The 26,269-nt window shown below is 35.6% G+C and overlaps 1 protein-coding gene across 1 annotated transcript in view; it reads right to left on the bottom strand.

Annotated features, from left to right (window-relative positions):
* The window catches only part of CCDC102B (coiled-coil domain containing 102B), a 198,653-nt gene that overhangs the window by 71,766 nt on the left and 100,618 nt on the right, over nucleotides 1-26,269 (bottom strand). The window contains 3 exon segments of the mRNA XM_043559068.1: nucleotides 698-806; nucleotides 12,229-12,446; nucleotides 12,976-13,591. Coding sequence (XP_043415003.1) covers nucleotides 698-806; nucleotides 12,229-12,446; nucleotides 12,976-13,575 — 927 coding nt within the window. The 5' untranslated portion in view covers nucleotides 13,576-13,591.

Raw genomic sequence — 26,269 nt, 5'->3', positions numbered from 1 at the left:
AGGCAAAGTATGAAGGCAAGTAGGCTGATTCTGAATTACTATAAAGTCAATATGAAAAGAACCTAAATGCACTTGAGATGGATATCTTCAAAGTGCTTCATAAAAGAACAAGATAATATTGTTTATTGTAAGTGCCATGATATAATGGCTTCTTTAGCAGCGTCCCCTCACAAGTTCCTGGAATGGATAATTAATGCTGTCAGGCTGATCACTGAAAATATGTGTTATTTAGAACAAGATTTCTTTTTTCTTTTTGTTCAAAGTTTTGTTTAAATTCTAGCTAGTTAACATATAGGGTAATCTTGGTTTCAGGAGTCATATTTAGTGATTCATTACTTACACATATTACCCCATGCTCATCACCGGTGCCCTCCTTCACGCCCATCCCCCATCTAGCCCATCCCCCACCCACCTCCCTCCATCGGCCCTCAGTTTCCCCCACAGTTAAGAGTCTCTTAGGCTTGGCTTCCCCCGTCTCTATTTTCTTTCCCATATGTTCATCTGTTTAGAACAAGATTTCTTATGGGCTGAGTCTGACCGAGTTCACATGAGCATGTAAGTTCAAATACCCCTCTTATGGAGGAAATTCAATTTTTAAACCTTTCCTCTTTGTGGAGGTTTCTGCCCACTGGCTTACACATCTAAACCGAGAAAACTGGCAGTTTCATTTCTTTCCCAACACTGTTCGTCTCCATACCTCTTTCAGATTTTTTGGCTCTGAGTCTTTCAGTTCTTCATATTTCCATTTCCATACAGACAAAGCTGACTCCAGTCGTTCTATTTCTTTTTCCAAAGACGAGCGCTTTCTAAATAAAGAATTAAAAGCAAAACAGGCTTACAATTTAAAGACAAGTTTAGGAACACATTCGGTGTTTTTATTTCCTGTTTTCATTATTTTTATATTTGTATACGACCATTGTAATCACAGGAAAACTTTTCCAGCTTATTAACAATTACAAACATTGAATAAAACTTGGTTTAATTTTTTATTCTGTCAGTTAGCATTAGAGTAGGTTAAACATATTTAATTTGGCTTTGCCTGTATCAAAATATTTAACTTTCTGCCTGCTTTCTCCTATATTATTCATGCATTTGTCTCAATATCTCATTCATATTATTTCTCCTTGTATAGGAGGATATATATATATTTCTAATTTTAACATGGCTTCTATCCAGCTTGATATTGTGACTATACATGAATGAAGAATCCTTTGATATGACAGAGAATGACAAGGAGTCTACATAATAATTTAAGAAATCAATTATTTACTGGGGCTATAAAAATACTTTTTAAATATTTGCAATTTTGTTTAATGAAGCAATTTCACTGGGATCTTTATTTAAAATAATTGACATTAATTTCTCCATTTGTAGAACAAGCGACTCAGTTAGAATTGAAATCTGGTCCTTTAATATCTCAATTATCGATTTTTTGTATGCCCATATGTCTATCAGAGTGAGTCACTGAAAATAATTGTTTACTACGGGTCGTAATTAGCATATATTGACCTTTGCAGATGGACAATCCTCATTTGTGTGGTGCATTAGATTAGTGCTTAATAATGTTCAATCTCTTTTCTCTACTCCCATGGACAGAATTGCTTTCCTCAACCCTTGCTTCTAGTCTTTGACAATGGGATATTAGCAGATATGACAGACGCAGATGTTGGAAAAGAATTTGTGTGGTTGGGCTTCTTCTCTTATGCTTCAGCCATCACTGTGAAAAGAGTTTTCCCTCGGGAATTGCTGTCGCCAAATAAAAACATAAAGCAGATCTGAGCCCAGCCTTACCACTGAGCCAAGCCCTCCTGGTCAAGTGGAGGTCAGCTGACCCCACCTTTTTTGTACCCATATGGCCACAAAGAATAGTTGTTTTACGACACTGAAGAGTGTGTGTGTGTGTGTGTGTGTGTGTGTGTGTGTTTTGTTTTGTTTGTTTTTTCTGCAGCAAAAGATAACTGACATAGAAAATGACACTTAAAGGGGGGGATGCTACAGTAACAAAAATGAAAAATATGTAGACTTAACTTCAGGACTAGATTGTGGGCAGAGGCTGGAAAAACGGTGATAAAACATAAGCAGCTGGAAAAATAGTGATATGTGTTATTTAGTAGTGAAAACACATGATGAAATCATCACTTGCAGTGTTTTGGAAAATGGAAAATGTGAATGATATCACCAGTGGAATGCTAGTGGGCACCATGTGGCCGAGCCTTCAAACGTGTTTATACAATTTATACAATAAGAGGTTTTACCCTCTTATATTTTGGCTACAGCAATAAGTACATACCAATGCAGACTTACTGCTCCCAGTGGGGGTAGGAGAGATATGGATCATAACCAGTCTCCCCTGCTCCCCTGCAGAGTCCAGTCAATATCAGTCAGCCGTTAGTTGGCTCACAGACTCCAGCTAAGTAAAGTCTGAATGTTGTATACCACTGAGATTTTGTGGCTGTTAGTTACAACCTTATCGTAATTTTAATTCACCAATGCACACACTCGGGTCTAGTTCCATGATAATGTCACTAGAAGGATCTTAGAACATATTCACAGATCTAAAAGATGCACCCAGAATCAAAATTGAATGCCATTTACATAATTATGAGAAATATGAATCTTCCAGGAAGCAACACTATGAAAATAATTCAAAATAGAATTAGGTCATAAATAGTTTGATCCAATGAATGGATAAGCAGCTCATTAAAAAGTTATATAACTATATTTGCATGAACCAAGCCATGGAATTGAAGAGAACGTCTCAGAATTAGTTAGAGTTTAACCTCAGAAGACTCAGGTTGCAAAAACATCCTCACCGTTAATAAGACTATAATTTTAAATCTCTTAATAACAGCAAATATATAAAATTAACCAACAAAAGGACTCAATATAAAAGTCTAGGTCCTATGAACACTGCCTATGAATGTCTACAGATCCAGATTAACAACCTCAGCCCAAAATCCTGACAGAAAAGCAGACCCAGCCAGCTAAGGACACCCAAGTTATTTATCAAAATATTATATTCTCAAAAATTTTCAGTAGAATAATATAAAAATTTACTTGAAAATTTGAGAAAAGTCTACATTTTAAATTTTATGAATTCAAAATCATACATGTTCAGATCACTGTCAGTTTTTAACATTACACTTTAATAAATCAAATGCTAACATGAGCAGAAAAAGCTCACATTAACACAAAAATGATACATTATTACTACTGAATAAATGTCGATCTTCAAAAATGCCACCAAAAATATTGGGGTAAATATTCCTCTAAGGTTTTTATAAGAGGTTCAAAAAGAGCATTTCAAACTACATATTAATTGAACATTTCATCTTAGTTACAGTGAAACATAGATGCATTCTAAAGATATGATTATATCTAGATTACATCTAGACTTATAACAAGTAGTCAAAGCCAGTTCATGAAATAAAAATAATATAATTTTCCCAAGTATATTAAAATGAAAATTCCTATTACCTTATTTAAGACAAATTAGTAACATTTAAAATGTAGTATTATTTATCTCTTTAAGTATGCATCTTAAATACAGTAATTTATATTTATGGCTTACTGAAATAAAATTATGCATTTTTATTATGTAAAATGGTACCATTTAGTCAGGGAAGGCAGCAGACTGGCAATTCATAGAAACTTACTTAATGATAATGTGATACTTGGATATTTTTAATATGCATTCATCAAAAAATATTTTGTGACTCAATGCAAGCAAAGTTGAAGGACATATGGACATTGTACACTTAAATTTATGCAGCAGAGGGCACCCTTTAAATTCTTAATTTCTGGCCGAATCAATTTATTCTATATTTTAGAGAGATTTTCAAAATTGATTAATTATACAGTTAAATTTCTAATTGAAATTTAAACTATCAGCATGCCATTTGAACTACAGGAAGGCAAAGAAAAATCCTAATTTACTCTAAAAGATACTGCATATTTTATGCACAAATTCTTCTAAAAATAATAAGATAAAGCTCAGCAAAAATGTAGTATCTTATATACGATGATATAAACTTTTAAAAATCTAACTGCTAAAATATATAAAAGTTGCAGAACTAAAAGATATTGTGTGAACCAAGAAGATTTTTATGGAAAGATATGATATTTCTATGCAATATTTTCATATTTTGTTAACTATATCACAATCCTATAATAATTGGGCATACAACTTGAACATATATATAGAAAACAAGATTAACCAAAATATTTTTCAAGGGTGAAAATTCCTGAAACATTAATATTTGGGAATAAATATTAATCATTTTTGAACTGTGTGAAATTTCATTGTAAAATATGTGGTAAGTATTTTCCTAAAGGTCTGCTAACGTGAAGTGTTTCGGCCAGGCAAAAATAATTAACCTGTAATAACATCTAGAAACCAGTTTTTCTATTAATCCAAAATGTAGAGTTAGTATCCACTATAAATAATTTTAAAATGTTTTAAAATATGCTTTTAATCAGCAACATATTTTCCATTTTGTGATTCTACTCCCAAGTGTTTATAATTATATCCTGGAGCATTTTTAGCACCTTTTAGCAAATATCCATACATAATTTAAGTAGAAAAGAAATGAATTAAAAAAAATTTTTTAATGTTTATTCATTTTTGAGAGACAGAGCACGAACAGGGGAAGGGCAGCGAGAGAGAGAGACACACACAGAATCCAAAACAGGCTCCAGGCTCCAAGCTGTCAGCACAGAGCCCGACGCGGGGCTCGAACCCACAAACTGGGAGATCATGACCTGAGCCGAAGTTGGACACTCAACCGACTGAGCCACCCAGGTGCCTCAGGAAAGAAATGAATTTAAAAAATACTGTAGGGGCACCTGAGTGGCTCCATCCGTTAAGCGTCTGATGAAGATGAAGCCACAGCAATCTTCCCACCAGCATGTCATTGAGGCCACCAGTTAGGCACAGACAACCAGCATGACCTCAATACCATCAACTCCAGGTGTGGGACAGTTTCACCAGAGAGCAGAGACCACTGCTGCCTCTGGGATCAAGACATAGTTACTGCCGCAGCCTCCTCCCTCATCAGGATGGATTCCGGGCACTTGCTTCTTGGAGCATTAGCTTCTGCTAAAAAGTCTAGGTGGCTACATCTGAAAAGCTGTTCCTATGTCGAGTGTCTGTGCCTTAATGACAAGGGAGACTCAAGTTGAGACTTACTAGCAATGTTGCAGTCTCTGCAGAGAAGTAGACTCAATTTCCTTCAGCAAGGAAATACCCAAACACAAAAGGTACTATAGAGTAAAAAACAAACAAACAAACAAAAAAAAAAAACAAAAAACAGGTGCAAAAGTAGAGAAAAATTAACTTGAAATGGATTAAATATAAGACTGAAAATGTTAAACTCCTAGAAGAAAGCATAAGGAAAAAACTCCTGGATAATGGTATTGGCAACAAGTTTTTGGATTTGACACCAAATGCATATAAAACAAAAGCAAAAATAAGTGGCAGTATATCAAGCTAAAAAGCTTCTGCACAGTCAAAGAAACAATCAACAAAATTAAAAGGCAACCTATGGAATGGAGGAAATATTTGGGAACCATATATTTGACCACGGGTTAATATCCAAAATACACAAGGAACTCAAACAACTCAACAGCAAAAACCAACCAACCAAACAACAACAAAAACCAAACCAAAGCAAACCAAACAATTAAAAAATGGGCAAAGGACCTGAGTAGACAGTTTTCCAAAGAAGACATACAAATGGCCAAGCATCTGTGCAGGTGCTTAAATCAGTAATCATTAGTGAAAAGCAAACCATAACGTCAGTGAGATAACACCTCAACCCTTTAGAATGGCTATTATCAAAAAGACAAGCGATAACCAGGATTGGTAAGAGTGTAGTTGAAATGATATTGTTGGGGTGCAGTGTAAATTGGTGTAGCCCCTATGGACAAAGGTATGCAAGTTCCTCAAAAAATTAAAAATAGAACTAGCATTATAATCTAGCAATCCCACTTCTAGGTAGATTTAGCTCAAGGAAAGGAAAGAAGTATCTCAAAGCGACATCTGTACCTTCATGTTCATTGCAGCAATATTCACAAAAGCCAAGATATAGAAGCAATTGTCCATCTACAAACGGACATGGAACATGTGAGATGTGCGCACGCGCGCGCGTGTGTGTGTGTACATATGTAGGACATTAGGCTAAATGAAATAAGCCACCACAGAAAGACAAATACTATATCATCTCATTTATATGCAGAATCTTAAAAAGTTGAACTCATAGTAACAGAGAGTGCAATGGTGAATGCCGGGAGCTGGGAAGTGGGGATAGTTAGGAGACGTCAATCAAAACTTTCAGTTAAGGAATGAGTAAGTTCTGGGAATCGAATGTACAGCATGAAGACTGTAGTTAACAATATCATGTTGTATATGTGAAATGTGCTAAGACCTCATAAGAGGTCTCACCACACACAAAAATTAGTAACAGTGTTAAGTGATGGATGTGTTAATTAGCTTCATTGTGGTGATCATTTCACAGCGTATAGTAGTACATCACGTGTGCTTGTTGGGATGAGCACAGGGTGACATATAGAATTGCTGAATCACTATACTGCATAGCTGCACTGATAGAACACTCTATGGTAACTGACTAGAATTAAAATAAGAACTTAAAAAAAAACAGTAAAACGCCATCACTCTGTACAACTTAAATACACACAAATTTTGTTTCTCAGTTATACTTCAATACAGCTAGAAAAATAAATACATATGTATAAATAAAGGAATACACACCACAAATTACTGTTTTAAAAAGGCAAATGTGTTTACTGTATATGCCATTAGTAATAGTAAATAAATAAGTAGGCCTGACTGTCTAATCTTTAACAATATTACATTAAATAACATTAACCAGACTTGCATGACAATTTGTTCATTGTGTTCATTCAGGCATCTATGTAATCCCGCTAAGATTTTCAGTCTCACTTTATTGAGAAAAAAACCACACAATTTAATGAAGCAAAGCAAAATAATTGAAGCATACTACTTTTCTTATATAGAAAATAAACTAAGAAATAAAATTGAGAAGGAGGATTGATTATAGCTCAGCTTAAATAACGCAGAGCATTTGCTAAGGGATACAGGTGCCCTCTGCAGTATAATTTGGGAATTGGTTCTAAACATTAAACTATTTTAGAGCTCATGGTCTCCCTTACTTAAGATTGCCGAAGTTCCTCTCCCGAAAGGTCTAGGTACACCTAGCTCGGTAAAAGGATTAGGTTCCTGTCTGTACCTCAAATTTTCTATTTGGGAAGAGTTTAAGAGATCAAAAAATGTACAAATTCTCAACACACGAGAAGGTTCCAGATACTGGATCATTATTTTCATAAAAGCGAACGGTACTCAGAGTACAAATAATAGAAGAAAGTTTCTTGCTTTTGATAAGGAGGTTCTCCATAGTGAGGGTGGTGGAAATGATCCCCTGAGTTCTCTTGGCGGATTCCTGTGCTCTAGTCAGGGGAATTTTCCCACTAGCTGGGAACATAGACAAAATTACATTCACAAGTTCTCCACGCCAGCCATCCACTTGCTGAGATTCCAGGAGGCAGAATTTAAAAAGTTAGATAGATTTATAGCAACAGTATATACTATGTCCTTGGGAAACATTCTCTTGTGATAGAAAAAAGGCTTTGCGATCGCCTCATGCGGACTTCATGCTAATGTTGATTCATGGACACACAACGCCCACGGGATTGTTTACTAAAGAGACAAAGTAGAATCAGAGGTCCCCTTTCCCCCTTATTTTCTGGCCGGTCTATGGCTTATATATTCAAGTTGTAGAGAACCGAAGAGTTTATGTACTAGAGAGATGGTTAACTTATTCCAAGGAAGTCAGATATATATGTATGTGTATGTGTGTGTGAGTCGGAGTGTAGCAATACTCGTGTGTATCATTAAAACCGGCCCCTCGGGGAGTTTACATGTAGGAAACAGCTGTTTCGTATGGTCTGTACTACATTATGTCAGTAAAGTAACATTGTGAGTGGGTGTGAGAGAAGTCTATAACCACTAACAAGTTAAATCCTCCAGGAAATAAAACACAGAGATTAGAGCTTGACTGAGACTTAGCTCCAGATAAAATTAATGTTAATAGGGGGACGTGCCTAAAATTTAATTCGGTTTTTTTCTCCTTTCTACTAATGTTGATTACGTCTATTAGGAATTTATACTTGATGGTAGAATAAGAAGTTTTTATTATACACTCAGGTATATTATTACCGTCGATTGTATCATGATTGTATTATAACAATCTCTTCATATGGTAAGTTGTAGACAAAGCATCTGGAAAAGGGTATTAGTGGTGGGAATAAATTTCAGAGGGACTAATGAGAAACTTCTGGCTGACAGAAAAAGAATGGCAGATAAAGGGCTTATAGTATCTGTGAAATATTTGTGTGTGAGTAGTCACTATTCCAATCCATTTAAACCGGGAAAATTGAAAATTGAAAATTATATAATGTATAGAATTCTATTCATACTTATTTTTTTCCATTTTTTCTGCCCATTAAGAGTCTTATAACTAAAGAGATGGAAAAATACTTATTTTCAGACTTTGGGACCACATTTTAAAGTGTATCAAATATTCCACACAATGCTAATAATTGCCTAAGGTGATCATGAAGGAATAACAACAACAAAAACATCATACCGAGTAACCCGCACTAATAGTCACTTTCCCAGACATTATCTGTGCTTGATCCTCACAAGAAATTAGTGAAGGCAGGGGGTGCCTGGGTGGCTCAGTCAGTTGAGCATCTGACGTCAGCTCAGGTCATGATCTCACGGTTCATGGGTTCGAGCCCCGTGTTGGGCTCCGTGCTGCCATCTCAGAGCCTGGAGTCTGCTTCGGATTCTGTGTCTCCCTCTCTCTCTACCCTCTCCCGCTCATGCTCTGTCTCTCTTTCTCTCAAAAATAAATAAAAACATTAAAGGAAAAAAAAGAAATCAGTGAAGACAGAAGTGATGCTAACTGACTTTTGGGACAAGGTCATTAAAATGCCATATATTTCTGTGCTCTTTTTTAAAAAAAAATGTTTACATTTATTTATTTTTGAGAGACAGAGCACAAGTGGGGAAGGGGCAGAGAGAGAAGGAGACACAGAATCTGAAGCGGGGTCCAGGCTCTGAGCTGTCAGCACAGAGCCCAACCTGGGGCTCGAACTCACAGACCATGAGATCATGACCTGAGCCGAAGTCAGATGCTTAACCGACTGAGTCACCCAGGCGCCCCTCACTGTGCTCTTAAAATGTCCACTTTCAACCAAGCCACGTGGATAGGGCACCTGCAGGTTCTCCCCAGGGGAGAACCAAAGTCAGCCACCAGATACGAGCGTGAGAGAGGAGGCTTCACATGATTCTGGCCCCCAACAATTCAGTCATCTCCAGCCTTGAACCATCCCGGCTGCAGTCTCATGTAGTGACAGATGAGTTGTCCACACAAAACCATGCTCTAGCTTCATGAACAGAATATATGGTGATTGTTGTTTCAACACTAACCATTTTGTGGGAAGGTTTGTCATGAAACAATAGATAACTGCGACATAGGCACGATGATCCATCTACTTACAAAGGAGACAACAGCACACTCTCAGCTAACCCAGTATCATGTCGCTGAATATATCAGATCCAAGGCGAAAACCAGATCATTTAATTTCAAGTCTAGTGCTCTTTGCTCTATACCGCTAACGGTCAATGAATAAAGCATCCTTTTTCTGCAATCAGTAACTCTCAAATTTTGAGTCGTCCCTTATAAATATCAGTATATTTTTCATTTTTATTGACTAGCTGAAGTCTACTAATGCTGTAAAAATTAGAAAGTACACTGGCTGTTTTAGCCATGTACATTAACAACTCAAACATAATTAAGGCGAATCTGCCAGAGATGATGAAAACAAGATGATGAAAAAAGAATGATAAAAACTAAAAACTAACAAGCCAAAAAATGACTTGCTTTGTCTTTGTTTCTGGAAATTTTCTCTGATCCTTTCTTGTCTTTGTCATATTTGGTCTCCCCTCTACACTCAAAGAGTTCTCTTTAATATTTCTTGCAGGGCTGGTTTGGTGGTCACAAAATCCTTTAGTTTTTGTCCGGGAAACTCTTTATCTCTTCTATTCTGAATGATAGACTTGCTGGATAGAGTGAACTTGGCTGCAGATTCTTCCCATTTCAGCACTTTTGAAAATCTCATGCCACTCTCTCCTGGCCTGCCAAGCTTGTTGAGAAAACTCCAGCCAGCTTTATGGGTTTTCCCTTGTCAGTTAAGGACTTATTTTGTTTTGCTGTAAGATTTTCTCCTTATCACTATATTTTGCAAATTTAATTACAGAATGTCTTGGTTTTGGGCTGCTTTTGTTGATTTTGAAGGGAGTTCTCTGTGCCTCCTGGATCTGGATGCCTGTTTCCTTACCCAGATTAGGGAAGTTTTCTGTTATTATTTTTTGAAATAAATTTTCTTCTCCCTTTTCTCTCTCTTCTTCCTCGTCTCCTATAATATGTTATTACTTTTGATGGAGTCACTGAGTTCCCTAAGTCTATTCTCATGTTGCATAATTTGTCTTCCTCTCCTTTTTCAGCTTCATCATTTTCTACTATTTTGTCTTCTAGGTGACTAATTTATTCCTCTGATTTTTTCCAGCCTGCCGTTCATTTCATCAAGCCTGTTTCTGATCTCATTTATTTCACTCTCCATCTCTAATTCTCTTGTAACACTTTTCTCTGTTGTAAGGGTCTTAAGCCGTTTATGGCTATTAATACCTATCTATTAATAATTACTTTGAATGTAAACAGATTAAATGCTCTATTCAAAAACACAGGTGTCAGAATATATAAAAACACAAGATCCATCTATATGCTGTCTATAAAAGACTCTTTTTTGACCTAGAGACACCTGCAGATTGATAGTGAGGGGAGGGAGAAACATCTATCATGCAAATGAATGTCAAAAGAAACAGTAGTAATTCTTATATCAGACAAACTAGACTTTTTTGTTCTTGTATTGTTTTTATTATGCTTTGGTGTCAGGGTTGACCTAGTATCATGGAATGATTTTGAATGTATTCCCTCTATTCCATTATTTGTAAGATTTTGATAAAGGTTGTCATTAAATTTATTTAACGTTTGGCAGAATTTACCAATGAAACCATGTGGTCTTGGGCTCTTCTATGCTGGGAGATTTTTGATTCCCAGTTCAACTTTCATTCTTGTTATTGGTCTAAGATGATTTCATACTTCTTGGATTCAAGATTCATGATTCAATCTTGTGCATTTTTAGGAATTATCTTTTTTTTTTTAATTTTGCTTATGGTAATCTGTTCGCACAGTCTATATCTCTGTAGTTATCTGTTGTGATATTTTCTCTTCCATTTCTTATTTTGGTTTTTGAGTGTTCTCTTTTTTTTTCTTAATGTTAAAGCATTGCCAATTTCATTTATTTTTTTAGAAAAATTGCTCATTACTTTCAGTGTTCTGTTGTTTATTCTGGTCTCTATTTTATTTACTTCTGATTTTTCTTTGTTATTTCCTTCTTTCACTAAATTTCAGCTAAGTTTCTTCTTTTACTAGTTCCTTGGGGTATAATATTAAGTTGTTTATTTGAAATTTTTAAAAAATTAATTAATTTATTTTGAGAGAGAGGGAGAGAGGCACAGTGTGAGTGGGGGAAGGGTACAGAGAGAGGGAGAGAGAGGTAGAGAGAGAATCCCAAGCAGGCTTCACACGGTCAGCACAGAGACCAATGCAGGGTGCAAACTCATGAACCATGAGATCATGACCTGAGCCGAAATCAAGGATTTGGTGCTTAACCTACTGAGCCACCCAGGTGTCCCTGAACTTTTTTCCTTAATACAGGCATTTATAGCATAAGTCACATTCTAACATCTATTTTTGCAACCCATAGGTTCTGGAATATTGTATTTTCTTTTTCTCATGTTTTGAGGTATATTTTGATTTGCTGTTTGATTTCCTATTTGGCCCAATGCCTGTGCAGTAGTGTGTTGTTTAATATTTATATATTAACTATTTAATATTTTTAAAAGTTCAAAAAATATACACATATCAAACTCATATTTTAAATATTAGTACTTAATGACTAATTTTGCATAAAATACATTATCAAATGGCCAGTTTGGTAGACTTAATTTTAATAAGTTTGAAAATCAGACTTGGTTAATGGGGGACAATGATTAGCACTTACTGTCTTTCTTTCCATAAAACCTTTTGGAACTCATCCAGATGTACCTGCAAAGCTGAAATTTCAGGCACTTTATTCTCCAAAGGCAGGTTTATTGCTTGTGGTCTTAATGCAGATTTCAGTGTACCGTTTTCAGAAACATTTTTTAATGAATCAGGACAGTTAAGATTGAGTTTCATCTCTTCATTTAATTTTAACTGGTCAATATTCAAACCTTCTTCCTGAAAAAAAAAATAAAGCAGTTATTGTTAAATTTTTACATCTAGTGTAGAAAAATCATAAAGAAAACATAGTTTTGGAAGGAAACAAATCTTATGATTCAGCATCAAATTCCTCTTTTCATTTCTTTATCAGTCTCTAAAGAGGTATACGACTGAACTTTAACTAGCATTCCTCAAGCCTTCTTTTTCCCTTCTATGTTCTACCATCTGATAAAATATATTTCAGTCTTTGCAAATTGTTCATTTACAATGTAACCTAGGTTACATCTACCATAAATCCCATATATCACAGAAAGGCTTAAAGGTTCAGATAGAACTATAGAAGAGCAAGATATGTTTTATATTTTTAGAGATGGAATTAAATAGAAAGGGGTAACAATATAAACTGATGCTATTTAAGGAGATAAAATGAATAACTCAGGTTTCTGGAAAACCACAACCAATGAGTGTGTCATTTTCCTTTTCCTCTCCATTACTGTATAGGGCATTCAAATGTGCACATAATCTCTGGTTCCTCTGTTTTTCTTACCTTATTATCCGGGTTCTCCTTTGTAGGAAATTCTCTTTTTACCGGACACTCTCTGATAGACTCCCACGTTTGTGAACCAAGGTGAAATGGGTCTCTTTGTGCAGAAGGCACTTCCATGAAAGTAGGATGCTTCAGGTCTTGGGTAGTTTCTAATACCTCCTTTTGATGTGGCAAACTCTGCTTCTTCTTCAGTGCACTCAATTCTTTCATCGTCATCTCCAATTTTATTCTGAGCTGTCTTCCTTCCTCCCTGGCGCTGTTCCTTTCGGCCCGAACCTTGCTCCATTTTTCTCTCCAATTGGCAGTGCAGTCTGACCACCACCTCATGGTCTTCTCCATCTGGGCAGCTCTGGCCTTGACTTCTTCAAGTTCCCTCAGGCGAAGCTCTTCGCAAATATTCCACTCACTGGTGTTACAGGAGTGAGCGCAGAAGTTGTGAGCAGCACGTGATTGCAGTCCCTGATGTGGCAAACAGGAAGGACAAGTGTCCTTGGGGGATGAAGCAGGTGCTAACATGTCACAAGGTGGTTTAACTGATGGCTCCCGCATCTGGAAGATGTGTGTTTCCTCAATTAACCGATGAATGGAATCTAAATTCATATTTATCTTTTCAGGTCTAAGAGAAGACAGAAAACATAATTAACATTTGAATTGCCCTTGCAATTACAAGAGCAAGATGGACATTTAAAAAAGAAAGCTGATGGGCGCCTAGGTGGCTCAGTCAGTTGAGCGTCCGACTTCAGCTCAGGTCATGATCTCATGGTTCGTGAGTTCAAGCCCCGCGTTGGGTTCTGTGCTGACAGCTCAGAGCCTGGAGCCTGCTTTGGATTCTGTGTCTACCTCTCTCTCTGCCCGTCCCCTATTCACGGTCTGTCTCTCTCTGTCTCTCAATAATAAATAAATGGTAAAATAAAAAATTAAAAAAGAAAGCTGATGAAAACAATGTATTTTTCAATATTGCAGATTTTTCTTTCCACTATAACTAAAAATATAGAACTAATGCATTTATAATTAGCCTGAAAGAAACAGAAATTGCTCATATGAAATATTGTCAAGTGAACACAAATAAAAATATAAAGAGCAATTGAGGATAGCACATGACATGAATAATTCATTTTAACAAATCCAGTTCTTTACAGGTAATATTTACTATAACACAGATTGTCCATTAACAACTCAGTGATCCTCTTTTCTGTGCTAATTTAGCCACAACCTGCTTAAGTGGAAGGTGGAATCTAAGATCTCCGGGAGGAGAAGCCCAGGGGCTAAATATTCTAATGTGTGTTCTAATCCCAGAGGCTAAATCATGATTGGTCTAACTCTTCCATGATGGAATTCGGAAGAGTCTCATTACCATCTCATTGACCATTCACTAGTCTCAAGACAGCATAGGACCTGCTTCTAGCTGAGATTTGAAGGGAAGTTGGCCAGGGAAGTTTCCCATCTAAAAAACATGAAAAAATCAGATTGAGAAACTCTTTTCTTCTGCTTTCTTCCCGCCAAAACAAGGACATGATTCTGGAAGAAGGCAAGTGTCACAGCCACCTTATAACATTTAAATCGGTGGAACAGAGATGAAACGAGCTTGATTTAGTGACTGAGCTATGCCATGAAATCTAGAATGCACACGTCTCGTTTTCTTGCCATGTGAGAATAATCACCTGACTTTACTTAAGCTGTGATTGTTGAGTTTCTGTCACTTGCAGTCAAAATGACATGAGACTGATAGATGAACCACTTTCACCCTATGGTTAATATAATGATAAATTCTACACAAATACTATGAATAAGACATGGGGTTTATCCTCAAAGATTTTGTAGTTCAGTGGGCAATACAAGCACATAAAAATAAAAATACGTATTCACACTAATTATTCAATCAATCTTTCTTCAGTACATATTATATGTCATATCAGTGTTAGGTTGCTACCATATATAGGAGATACTCAGAAGTCTTGAACTGTCTCCTAGAAATGAAGACGCCTCACAGCACAGATAACATTGAACAGTCTTAAAAACATCAAAGCTTCCGGGGCGCCTGGGTGGCGCAGTCGGTTAAGCGTCCGACTTCAGCCAGGTCACGATCTTGCGGTCTGTGAGTTCGAGCCCCGCGTCGGGTTCTGGGCTGATGGCTCAGAGCCTGGAGCCTGTTTCCGATTCTGTCTCCCTCTCTCTCTGCCCTTCCCCCGTTCATGCTCTGTCTCTCTCTGTCCCAAAAATAAATGAACGTTGAAAAAAAAAATTAAAAAAAATAAATAAATAAAAAAAATAAAAACATCAAAGCTTTATAAAGAAATTACAAACAGCTTGCCATATAATAACAAACACAAATTAACTGGTAAGAGTAGACCCTCTTATCAGTATGTACGCCCATTACTTTATTCAATATAGCAACATAGCTATATTGATGACATAGTGAATAGAACCTTTTCTTTAAAATAAATGCTTAAAACATGCAGCTTAATCTACAAATTAATAAAGGTCTGTGGTTGTATAAGATTACCCACTTTTATTATCAAGTAAGATTTATTGTTATAAGTGACATTTAATGCACATGACATTAATTCCTCTCATTTTTTATTTGCTATTTTATATAGTTACAGATCATAAACTTTCTCCTTATGAACCATCCATTTAATCAATCAAAGGGGTTTCATTATACTAACAACTTACAAAATAAGTCTTTATTTACTGAAGAAAAAGCTATTCTAATATTAAATATATATCCTTTTCAGTTGCAAGAAAAATACACATTTTAACAAGTATTCTGTAGAGGTGCCAAAACAATTCACTCCTTGTTATAATACTTACAATAATATAGATTCATGGTTGTAATTATTTTTGTTAGCATTGGTATATGTCCAATCACATTTGAGTTAGTGCTGATTTGGAGAAACTGTTCCCTACATTTACTGTAATTCAGAGGGCAATGATAATATAGCTCACCAAATTTCTTAGACCACTGGTAAACCAAGACCAATTTTAAAAAAAGAAAATAAAAAAGGAATTCTTAGTTAGAAGCACACAAATATTTTATATATATGTTCACATATCATATGGATATTCATCTCCATTATTCCCTATTTAATGATACTTCTTTTGGCTGGGATTCCAAAGTGAAGACAGAAAATTTATTTCAGCATATTAAACTTAAATTTATCCTTGCCATTTTTCAAAATCAATCAGTATCATAAAATTGTAATGTCTTTAAAAATGTCTCATTAACTTTTATTTCACTAGTGTTTTGAAGACTCTGTAATTGGATTCTGGTATGTGGAGACCTTGCCTACCAATTAACTATGTATTTTTTCACATCTGACTAAACAAAATTGAGTTGGGCTTAATCATTCAGTCCTTGAACCTGAATAGTTTTTCCTGTTCTAAAGTGTTTCTCAAGCAACTGTAAATGGGGATATTGAATCCTTATGTGTATCTAGTTAAGCATTCATTTTCCCTATATGTATGTGCATCTGTATGTATGCATGTTTTATTTCAATGACCGTGAAAGGATTTGTCAGCGGTTGTAGCACAAAGCCTTTGATGCGTGAGAAAGTATTTTAATGCTATTGACTCTGGTTTCTTACACTAAATTTTGCATTGTCCTTACCACAAAAAAGGAGGGAGGAGGCACAGGGAAACTCTTGGAGGTAACGGACATTTTATTACTTTGATTATTGGTGATGGGTTCACAGATACATGCATATGTTCAAATTCATCAAATTATATATATATATATATATATATATATATATATATGTAATATGTGCAATATTTTGTATTAACTATAGCTCAATCAAGCTGTTAAAAATGTTCATTTAATCAGGCTACCATGATGACTACAAGTATTTTTAAGGTACTAAATAACTAAATAAATTAAATATTATGGGTCTACAATGTATAAATATTGCTACTAAACATTATCTCTCACTAAAGAGACATTTAATGTATAAGACATTGGGCTCCATCCAGACTCTATTGATTCAAGCTCTGATTCTCCCACTTTCTACATGGATGATCTCGGACAAATTGTATAAATTGCCTTTGACTCATTATCCTTACCTGTAAGGGGAGACAGAAATATCATGTATCTCAGTTCTGGTGACTGTTAAATGGAAAAATGCCTGCAGGCTGGCTGACCCATCTGTCTCTTAGGCAAGGGGACAGTTTTCCTCAGTGCTATCCAAGTCACTAATATGTCACTCTGGACATGTAACATTGTTTTTTTCAGCTTTTCTCTCTTTTGAAAGAGAGACAGCATACTCAAAAAACAGGGATATCAACAGATAAATAAGATTTATCAGGGCGCCTGGGTGGTTCAGTTGGTTAAGCATCTGACTTCGGCTCAGATCATGATCTCACGGGTCATGAGTTCCAGCTCTGCGCTAGGCTCTGTGCTCCAATATCTCCCATTAAATCACAGCACAGTTAGTCAAGTGATCCCTGACATTGTGCTTTGAGTGAAATTAACCTCCTCATAACTTAAAGGAACTGCAAGTTTGGGGCTTCTGCATCCTGTTGCCCCTTTTCTGTCATGCTGCGTCCACGCTCCATGATTTCAGCCACCCTGGTGTGTCTGTCCCCTGCACAAACCTCAACTTTCTCCTTTGTGCAATCAGATTGTGCTGCCAATCTGGAACCTTGTTAATAAGCAAAAGCAATAAATCTAATGATCACAAATTATAACTCTCTCTGAAAGGAATAAACGGTGTATTATGATTCAACACATACCTATATACTCAAAGAAGTCTCTCTGAAGTGACCGACATCTTATGTATTATCTGAAGAATGAGGTGGACCAAAAATAAAAGCATTTTTGGCAGAAGCTACATTATCAGGGCATTTTTGCCTGATCAAGGGATTTTGGCTTTATTGTTTATACTTATTGCTTTCCATTAACTTATAGGAAATGAATTCTAAATGAAACCCTTCTTGGATTTTTTTTTCCCCTAAGAAGCATAAGACAACTAATGCATACACAATAATGTTAATAAAAGCCATAAGCAGGGGTGCCTGGGTGGCTCAGCTGGTTAAGAGTCTGACTCTTGATTTTGATTCAGGTCATGTCACGGTTTGTGAGTTCGAGCCCTGCATCAGGCTCTGTGATGATAGTGAAGAGCCTGTTTGGGATTCTCTCTTTCTCTCTCTCTCTCTCTCTCTCTCTCTCTCTCTCTTTCTCTCTCTCTCTCTCTCTCTCTCTCTCTCTCTCTCTCTCTCTCCCCCTTTCTCAAAATAAATAAATAAACTTAAGAAAAGCCATAAGAAAAAAGTAAATACATTAATACAGATTCAAAATATAATGTTAAGAATAGTTGTTACTTTAGATACGATGCCATACACTCTGATAAAAAGCGAAAAAGAAAAATAAGTTTTTAATATTCAGGAAAGTAAAACACCATATTGTATTTTAAAATGTGGCCTGTCAAACATGCACAAGTGATTAGTATTAAAAAATCTGTATTTTGAATGTGCCTAAAGCAGAAAAAATTAAGATATTTTTAGGATAGTTTTGCAAGAGAACACTAAATATGAAATGTGAGACAGCAGGTGTAGGCAGTAAAGTAATGGCCAGATTATACCACTTCAACAGAGCTCAAATTCTTTATATTTTAAAAATCCATGCACTGTGACAAATTACACAGGCAGTTATAGTCTATATTTGTTGATGTTAATGTGAGCTTTTGGAGCCATAGACAGGCAGGAAATACTTGCACAAAAAAGGCAACTAAATAATATAGAATAAATTCGTACATTATTTAAAGCTTGGAAACTTTATTTTCTAAAAGCATTGTAGTATAAGCATAAATGTAAACATTTTAAAATACACATATTTAGGGGCGCCTGGGTGGCTCAGCTGGTTAAGCATCCAGCTTCAGCTTAGGTCATGAGCCTGGAAACTGTTTCAGATTCTGTGTCTCCCTCTCTCTCTGCCCCTCTCCTGCTTACGCTCTCTCTCTCTCTCTCGCTCAAAAATAAATAAACATTAAATTTTTTTAAATAAAATACATTTATGTTTGCTAAGAATCATCATGAAATTATAAATTGCATTATCTGATCAATTAGAAATTAACTTCATTTTTAATTTTTTTATGTTTCTTTTTGAGAGAGAAAGAGACGGAGCATGAACGGGGAAGGGGCAGAGAGAGAGAGAGACACACACAGAAACCTAAGCAGGTTCCAGGCTCCAAGCTGTCAGCACAGAGCCCGATGTGCGGGGCTCAAACTCAAAAACCACAAGATCCCGACCTGACCCGACGTCAGACTGAGCCACCCAGGGACCTGAAATTAACTCTATTTTAAAGAATTGGCATGGAACTCATACGACAAGCCCTGCCCTTGGAAGCTGACTCTTCCTTGAGTCCTAAATCTTAACCTTCCCCAGTGTTGCTGAAGCCTTGTGTCACTGTTTCACGGCAGCATGACGCTTTTTCTTTAGTCTAGATTTTCAGTAAAAAATTGAGAAAATAATGTATTTCTTAGATAATGCTCAATGATAAAAAATTACCTCCATTTCTTTATAAAAATCTATTGCAGAATAATCTCTCCACATCATATCTTGATGTAATTACTGCCTTTCCCAGATAATAGCAATGTTTTCTATGCTTTAAGAAGAAAAAGAACATGGGGCGCCTGGGTGGCTCAGTCAGTTGAGCGTCCGACTTCGGCTCAGGTCATGATCTCATGGTTCGTGGGTTTGAGCCCCACATCCAGCTCTGTGCTGACAGCTTGGAGCCTGGAGCCTGCTTTGGATTCTGTCTCCCTTTCCCTTTGTTCATCCCCTGCTCTCATTCTGTCTCTCTCTCTCTCTCAAAAATAAATAAAGATTAAAAAAAAAGAAGAAAAAGAACGAAAATAATAACAAAACGTACAAAAAAACTACACTTAAAATAAAAACCTTATTGGTCAGACATAGAAAGTGGTCAATCTTACTTCTTTGGACTACGAATAAAGGAACAATGAAAGATCTAGAATCCACAATCCATTTCTATTTTTTAAAGTGCCAATGTATCATTGGTAATGAAGCTTGGAAAACTAAAATTTCTTTTTTCTGGCAGGCTGATCATCTTGAAGCCTTTATAGTGCTTTGCCTGCCAATTACCAATTTAGGTTCAGATAATTTAGAATTTCCTGGAGAATGTAAAATAATTTAACTACTCTTGTTTAGAACTTAGGGTATCAATCAGGTTCAAGCAAGTTCTGTTTTGAAATATTCCTGAAATGTCTCATAAGTGAGCAAATATTGCAGCATAATGATATTTTATCTAAGATCGGAGTTTACACTTTAAATATATTTCTTCTAACTGTATGTACAAAGTCTATGCTATTTATTACCTATTTGCATGCAAGTCTGGCACTTGTTGAATTCCTGGGCATTTAACTTTTTGTTTAAGTTTCAAGGTTTCAGTGAACAAAACCACAAATGATCCCCATTTTCTCATGCAATCTAATCCAACGTAATAGCACCAAATAAATAAGCCAAGATATCTGCTGAGACCTTATGCCAAAAAATGAAATTATTAGCTGTGGAACTCCAAAGCCCTGTTGAATCTTATTTTCGTATAAGAATAATCTTGCTGCTATTTCCAGGTGGCTAACAGTCAGAGTACACATTTTATTGGAAGGAACACTGAAAAAACGTGGTTGTGTCAAAGATCCTACCATTTTCCGAAGTTGGACAGGTGACCCTGAATCTGGAATATGCCTCACTATGTAAATATAATTTTGTATAATTTCATAAAACTGAAAGAATTTAAAGGACATTGTAACTGTGTCCACAAATATTAGTTACAAAGAAATCAAAATAAAGTCCACAAGAGCAAAGAGCCAACAGCTCAAAATTATGATTATTATTAATTTATAATGTGAAAGTGAATGACCCTATAAAATAATTCCTATCCCAGTTTCACAACAAACCAGGTAGCGCTGAAGGAGCGGTGTTATGTTTTCCATTTTTTTTTTAATTTAAAAGCTACTTATTAGATTTTCGGTAATGTTGAATCCATCGACATTTTCCAATATTTATGCCCACTTCAGAGTTTCAGTAAACAAAGCCACAAGCCATTTCAATTTGCCTATGCATTTCCTAAGAAAAATTTCTAATCCATTTACTGTGTTCACACTTGCTCTTAAAGAATGTACGAGGCTAACTCACAAATTCTTCACAGATCTGGTTACACTTTATAGTGAACAAGAGAAAGCCCTTTCATGTCAGTGTGATTCAGTAATATTTTCTCACACCCATTTGATGGAACGCACATAGCTGCCAACTACTCTGCGTTAACTGACTGGAAAGTTTTCACAGACTTAATAATGAAGTTTGGAGAATACAGTCCAAATGATTGTCATATTTACTTTTGAAACGCAGTTATAAAAGTTTTTAATAAAAAAAAATTATTCTTTAAGTCTGTTTCATTTCCCCAATTGTACATTCTTTACATTAATAATCCAAATTGGCTAAAATGTATCCCACATCAAAAAGCTTCGAGAAAAAACTGGAATCAGAAGCAGAAATGTTATGATGGATGTAGACTTCTGTGAGCCATACCTATGCATAATATTTCCAAATACTTTGCTTCATTCACTCTACTTCTTAGTAAAGCAAAGTAATACTCATATAAAGGCATGAAAGATACTATTTATTAAGTTTTATTTCTTATGTGTGATCTGAAATTTAATCTTCAGGCTAAAGACCTATGACCATATTGGTGGTAGAGATTAAAATTCATTCTTTAAATTATAAATCAAATCAAAGGAGAAGTCTTTAAAAAGCCCAACTCCCCCCAGATGACAAGATGACTGGTTCATCAAAAGTTGCAGAGAGCATCCAAAAGGGATGGGGTAAGATAGTTTTTATTTTTGTATTTTCTGGACAAGGCCAGGTTTAAGAAACCCACACTCCCCAGAGTTCAAAAGGCAACTTGGAACCCTCAGATTTGTAGCTACTTCCTCTCCAGGGCTACTGAGGACCTCATGCCCAAAATACCCTTATAGCATTACGACTTCTGAAATGCCTACAAATACTTCTATCTAGTTGGTATGAAGCAGTCAAAAAATATTTTTATAATTTAATAAAGTTATATAACTCTAATCACAACTTACTAATGCCTATTACAATTAGAATAAAATGAAAACATTTAATCACAGTCTGGTTCATATGATCCGCCCCACCAGACTTACTCCGTGACCTTGATTCCTATCTCCCTTCCTTTCCTTACCCTTTTTGCTCCAGTCTCACTAACTTCCTTTCATTCTTTGAAGAGGCCATGTTCATTCTTGCCTTAGGATCTTGTGGGTGGAATGCTCTTCCCTCAGATCTTTGGATTCAAATGTGTTCCCTTGTTCTGAGTATGTAACTTTACAAGGCCTTGAAGGTTCAAACCAAGAGGACAAAATGCTAATATAATTTAAGCACAACCTCCCAGTGTAGTAACTCTTCACATGTGTATAACATATCTATTTTAAAACACTTTTAATGTACATTTTGCATGATGCTTATGGAAATTCTATTAGGTGGGTATGGGTATCTGGACCAATGTCAGAACAGCTGACAAGTGGCAGAGACAGGACTTAATTCAGATCTTTCATCTCAAAATTCAGAGCTATCTCCACCATACCAAATTGTTTCTTTTACAAATGCTCAGGATAAACACCAGCATCCTGACCCAAACACCACAGCAAAGTGTGTGATCTCATTGTGCCTTAACTTAGGGAGAGTAAGGGTCAAGAAGAATTTAGTTTCAACCTCCATGAAACCATCCAGAAGGCTACAGAATTCAGTAGCCAATACCTCCTTCTTGTGTTTCTTATAAAAGAAAACTCCATTTTTAATTTTTTGAGGAACCTCCATACTGTTTTCCAGAGTGGCTGCACTAGCTTGCATCCCCACCAAGAATGCAAAAGAGATCCTCTTTCTCCACATCCTCATCAACATCTGTTGTTGCCTGAGTTGTTAAAGTTAGCCATTCTGACAGGTGTAAGGTGGCATCTCATTGTGGTTTTGATTTGTATTTCCCTGATGATGAGTGATGTGGAGCATTTTTCATGTGTCGGTTGGCCATCTGGACATCTTCTTTGGAGAAGTGTCTATTCATGTCTTTTGCCCATTTCTTCACTGGATTATTTGTTCTTTGGGTGTTGAGTTTGATAAGTTCTTTATAGATTTTGGATACTAACCCTTTATCTGATATGTCGTTTGCAAATATCTTCTCCCATTCTGTCGGTTGCCTTTTAGTTTGGGCTGATTGTTTCCTTCGCTGTGCAGAAGCTTTTTATTTTGATGAGGTCCCAGTAGTTCATTTTTGCTTTTGTTTCCCTTGCCTCCAGAGACGTGTTGAGTAAGAAGGTGCTGCGGCCAAGATCAAAGAGGTTTTTGCCTGCTTTCTCCTCGAGGATTTTGATGGCTTCCTGTCTTACATTTGGGTCTTTCATCCATTTTGAGTTTGTTTTTGTATACGGTGTAAGTCAGAGAAAGACAGATATCATATTACTTCACTCACATGAGGACTTTAAGAGACAAAACAGATGAACGTAAGGGAAGGGAAACAAATAATATAAAACCAGGGAGGGGGACAAAACATAAGAGACTTAAATATGGAGAACAAAGAGAGGGTTACTGAAGGGGTTGTAGGAGGGGGGATGGGCTAAATGGGTAAGGGGCATTAAGGAATCTATTCCTGAAATCATTGTTGCACTATATGATAACTAATTTGGGCGTAAATTAAAAAAAAAATAAAATTATAAAAGAAAACTCCATAGACCAGGAGGACTAGACACAGAGGAAAGTGGTGGTACCAAGACTCCAGGCCCATTCTCCCATTCTTGGCTTCAGAACAAGATACTCTTTTGGAGCCCAGCTTTCCACCATGAACAAACATTACGTTCCTTCTTCAAAAACAGGAAATTAAAAAACACAATGTCTCATACCCTTATAGTGCCTCCCCAAGTCACCTAAAAAAATACATACCACACAAGTGTGTGTATATTATATACAAACATATAAATATACACACACAGTATACACACATATTTTAATTGGGTTGCATATTATTTTAATATTATTATTTAGCAGACTGAGCTAAACTTTAGTGTATATCTAAGAATGTCAGCAGTACATGGAGAAAATAATTCCTCCATGTCAAATCACTTTTCTGTTTAATCCATTTTCACTAAAATTACGTGAAACAAAGACTTCAAACAAAATCATAGTTACCCTTCATGTATTCTGAATATGAATTTCTATGGTTCATTTTTGTTTCTGAGGTTCATATCACATGCTTATAAAGTCTCTTTTAGATTCAGAAAATGAAAAGTGCATAGATTATCAAGTTCTCAGTAAATGTTTGCTCCTTTATAGACCATACATTACTAATCACTAACATGTATGAAGATTATATTTTTAAATCCAAATCATGCGTGTTTACTCTGCATGGCTTATGCTATGATAGAAAGAAAGTACAATCTATGTTTAAAGACTAGACATTTAGAAATTGTTTGACAGATCTGGTTGGTTGAGCAGATGAAAATGTGTGGTTAAAGTAGTTCATTGAACAGTCACTCTTGTTAAATAGCAAATGGTAAAGAAATTTTAAAGAATTGCTAAGAAGAATACTAATACTCTTCCAAAAAAAGGTATAATTTAAGAATAAGAAAATTTATTGGCTCTCAGTCAACATTAACTGGAATTATTTTCAATGTCCCTTAATGTTACTTTAATGCCACAGATTAATCTTCAACTCTGTGAAATTTAGAATCAAAATGAGAAAATTTCTTGGTATTGCTTAGAATCTGCACCTTATGGATGTATGCTGAATTCCAAACTGAAATTTTCAGTTCTTGACTTGGTCTAATCTTGCCAAAAGATCCCTGAAAGAAGTAGCTCAAGAGAGTTCTTGGACACCAAATATAAAAAGAAAAGAAAAAAAGAACAGCCTAACATATTAAATTATAAACATATGGATGGAATTTCCTTTAAATTACACTTGAGTCTAAACCTTAAGGGTAAAGAATTTAACAAAATACATTTGAGGTTTCTGTAACACAAAACATTTGAAAAGTTAGGGAATTCAACTACCCCCAAAGACACATGAGCTTTTCACTCTAATATTGAGTAAACTGAACCTTCTATCCTATTTTGAAATATCTCTACTCTAAAATATCAATCTTAGTAAGCTCTTTGTAATAAGTAGTAATGAATCTATATATCAGATAGTTGAGAGGTTTTTATTTTTTGTTTTCATATTCTGGATCCAGAAAAACTGAGAAATCAAGAGAAAAGCAAAATAAGAAAGGTATATATTTAAAAACAGTAATTTTCCCATGCTTTGTCCTATCCTTTCTCACCTAACCCATAGCAATCTTTTTCAAATGATTATGGTTTTGACTAGTAAGTACTTTATAGTACGTGAGTACCTCGAAGCAGAGGAGATTGAAATATGAGCAGGAAATCAGGGCACTTTTATTCTCAAGTCCATTGCCTTCTAAATGATGCACTGTCGTATTATCCTCAAAAAGTAATATTTTTAAAAACACTGCCTACCAATGTATATAAAATAGCAACGATTTTCAATGTTGAAAATACAGATAAAATATTAAGGGAGCAAAAGCTGCATAAAAAGGTTTTTTGCCTAATTTTTAAAGCAATTATGAATGCAGTAAAAATATGTAAACTTTTAACAGTGATTTTATCTAGATATGTGTAATTATACTTTTATTCTTTATCCTGCTTTGTAATATATATAGCACAGTTTTCCATATACAGATTCATGCATTTGTATATACAATCACTCAAATGACAACCCAATAATATACAAAATAGAGATTTTGAATTAAATCCTAATTTTAAACATATTTGCATCCAAAATATTCAACAAATGGCGGAGTTGGAAGAAACTGGAAAAACCATCAGAAGGACCATAACTAATAGCAAGACTATGTAGATTTTAGATACTGTAATGATGCATCATAGGTATGTGGTGACAAGAAAACATTGCAATGTATGGAATGAATACCACAGAACTAAAAGGACGCTAAGTTAAATGTAAGTCTCTTCTAATTCCTAAATTCTCTTTTGGATTAGAACAGTTGACTAGAATACTTACTATGAGCCCAGCACTGAGCAGGACACTGATGTTGAAGCAACGTGTTGAAGAGTGTGTGTGCGTGCAAGTATTTCAGACGTTCACAAGATATGTGGATTTCCAGCCTTACTACTGAGAACTTTGAATAGACCACATTTTCATTTTTGTTTAACAGTAACCATTTTATTTTCTGATCATGAATAGGTAATTAATTCTCTCTC

This window comes from Prionailurus bengalensis, chromosome D3 (genome assembly GCF_016509475.1).
Source record: "Prionailurus bengalensis isolate Pbe53 chromosome D3, Fcat_Pben_1.1_paternal_pri, whole genome shotgun sequence".
Taxonomy (NCBI): domain Eukaryota; kingdom Metazoa; phylum Chordata; class Mammalia; order Carnivora; family Felidae; genus Prionailurus; species Prionailurus bengalensis.
The sequence above is the reverse complement of the archived record's forward strand: the minus strand, read 5'-3'. Positions and strand labels throughout refer to the sequence as shown.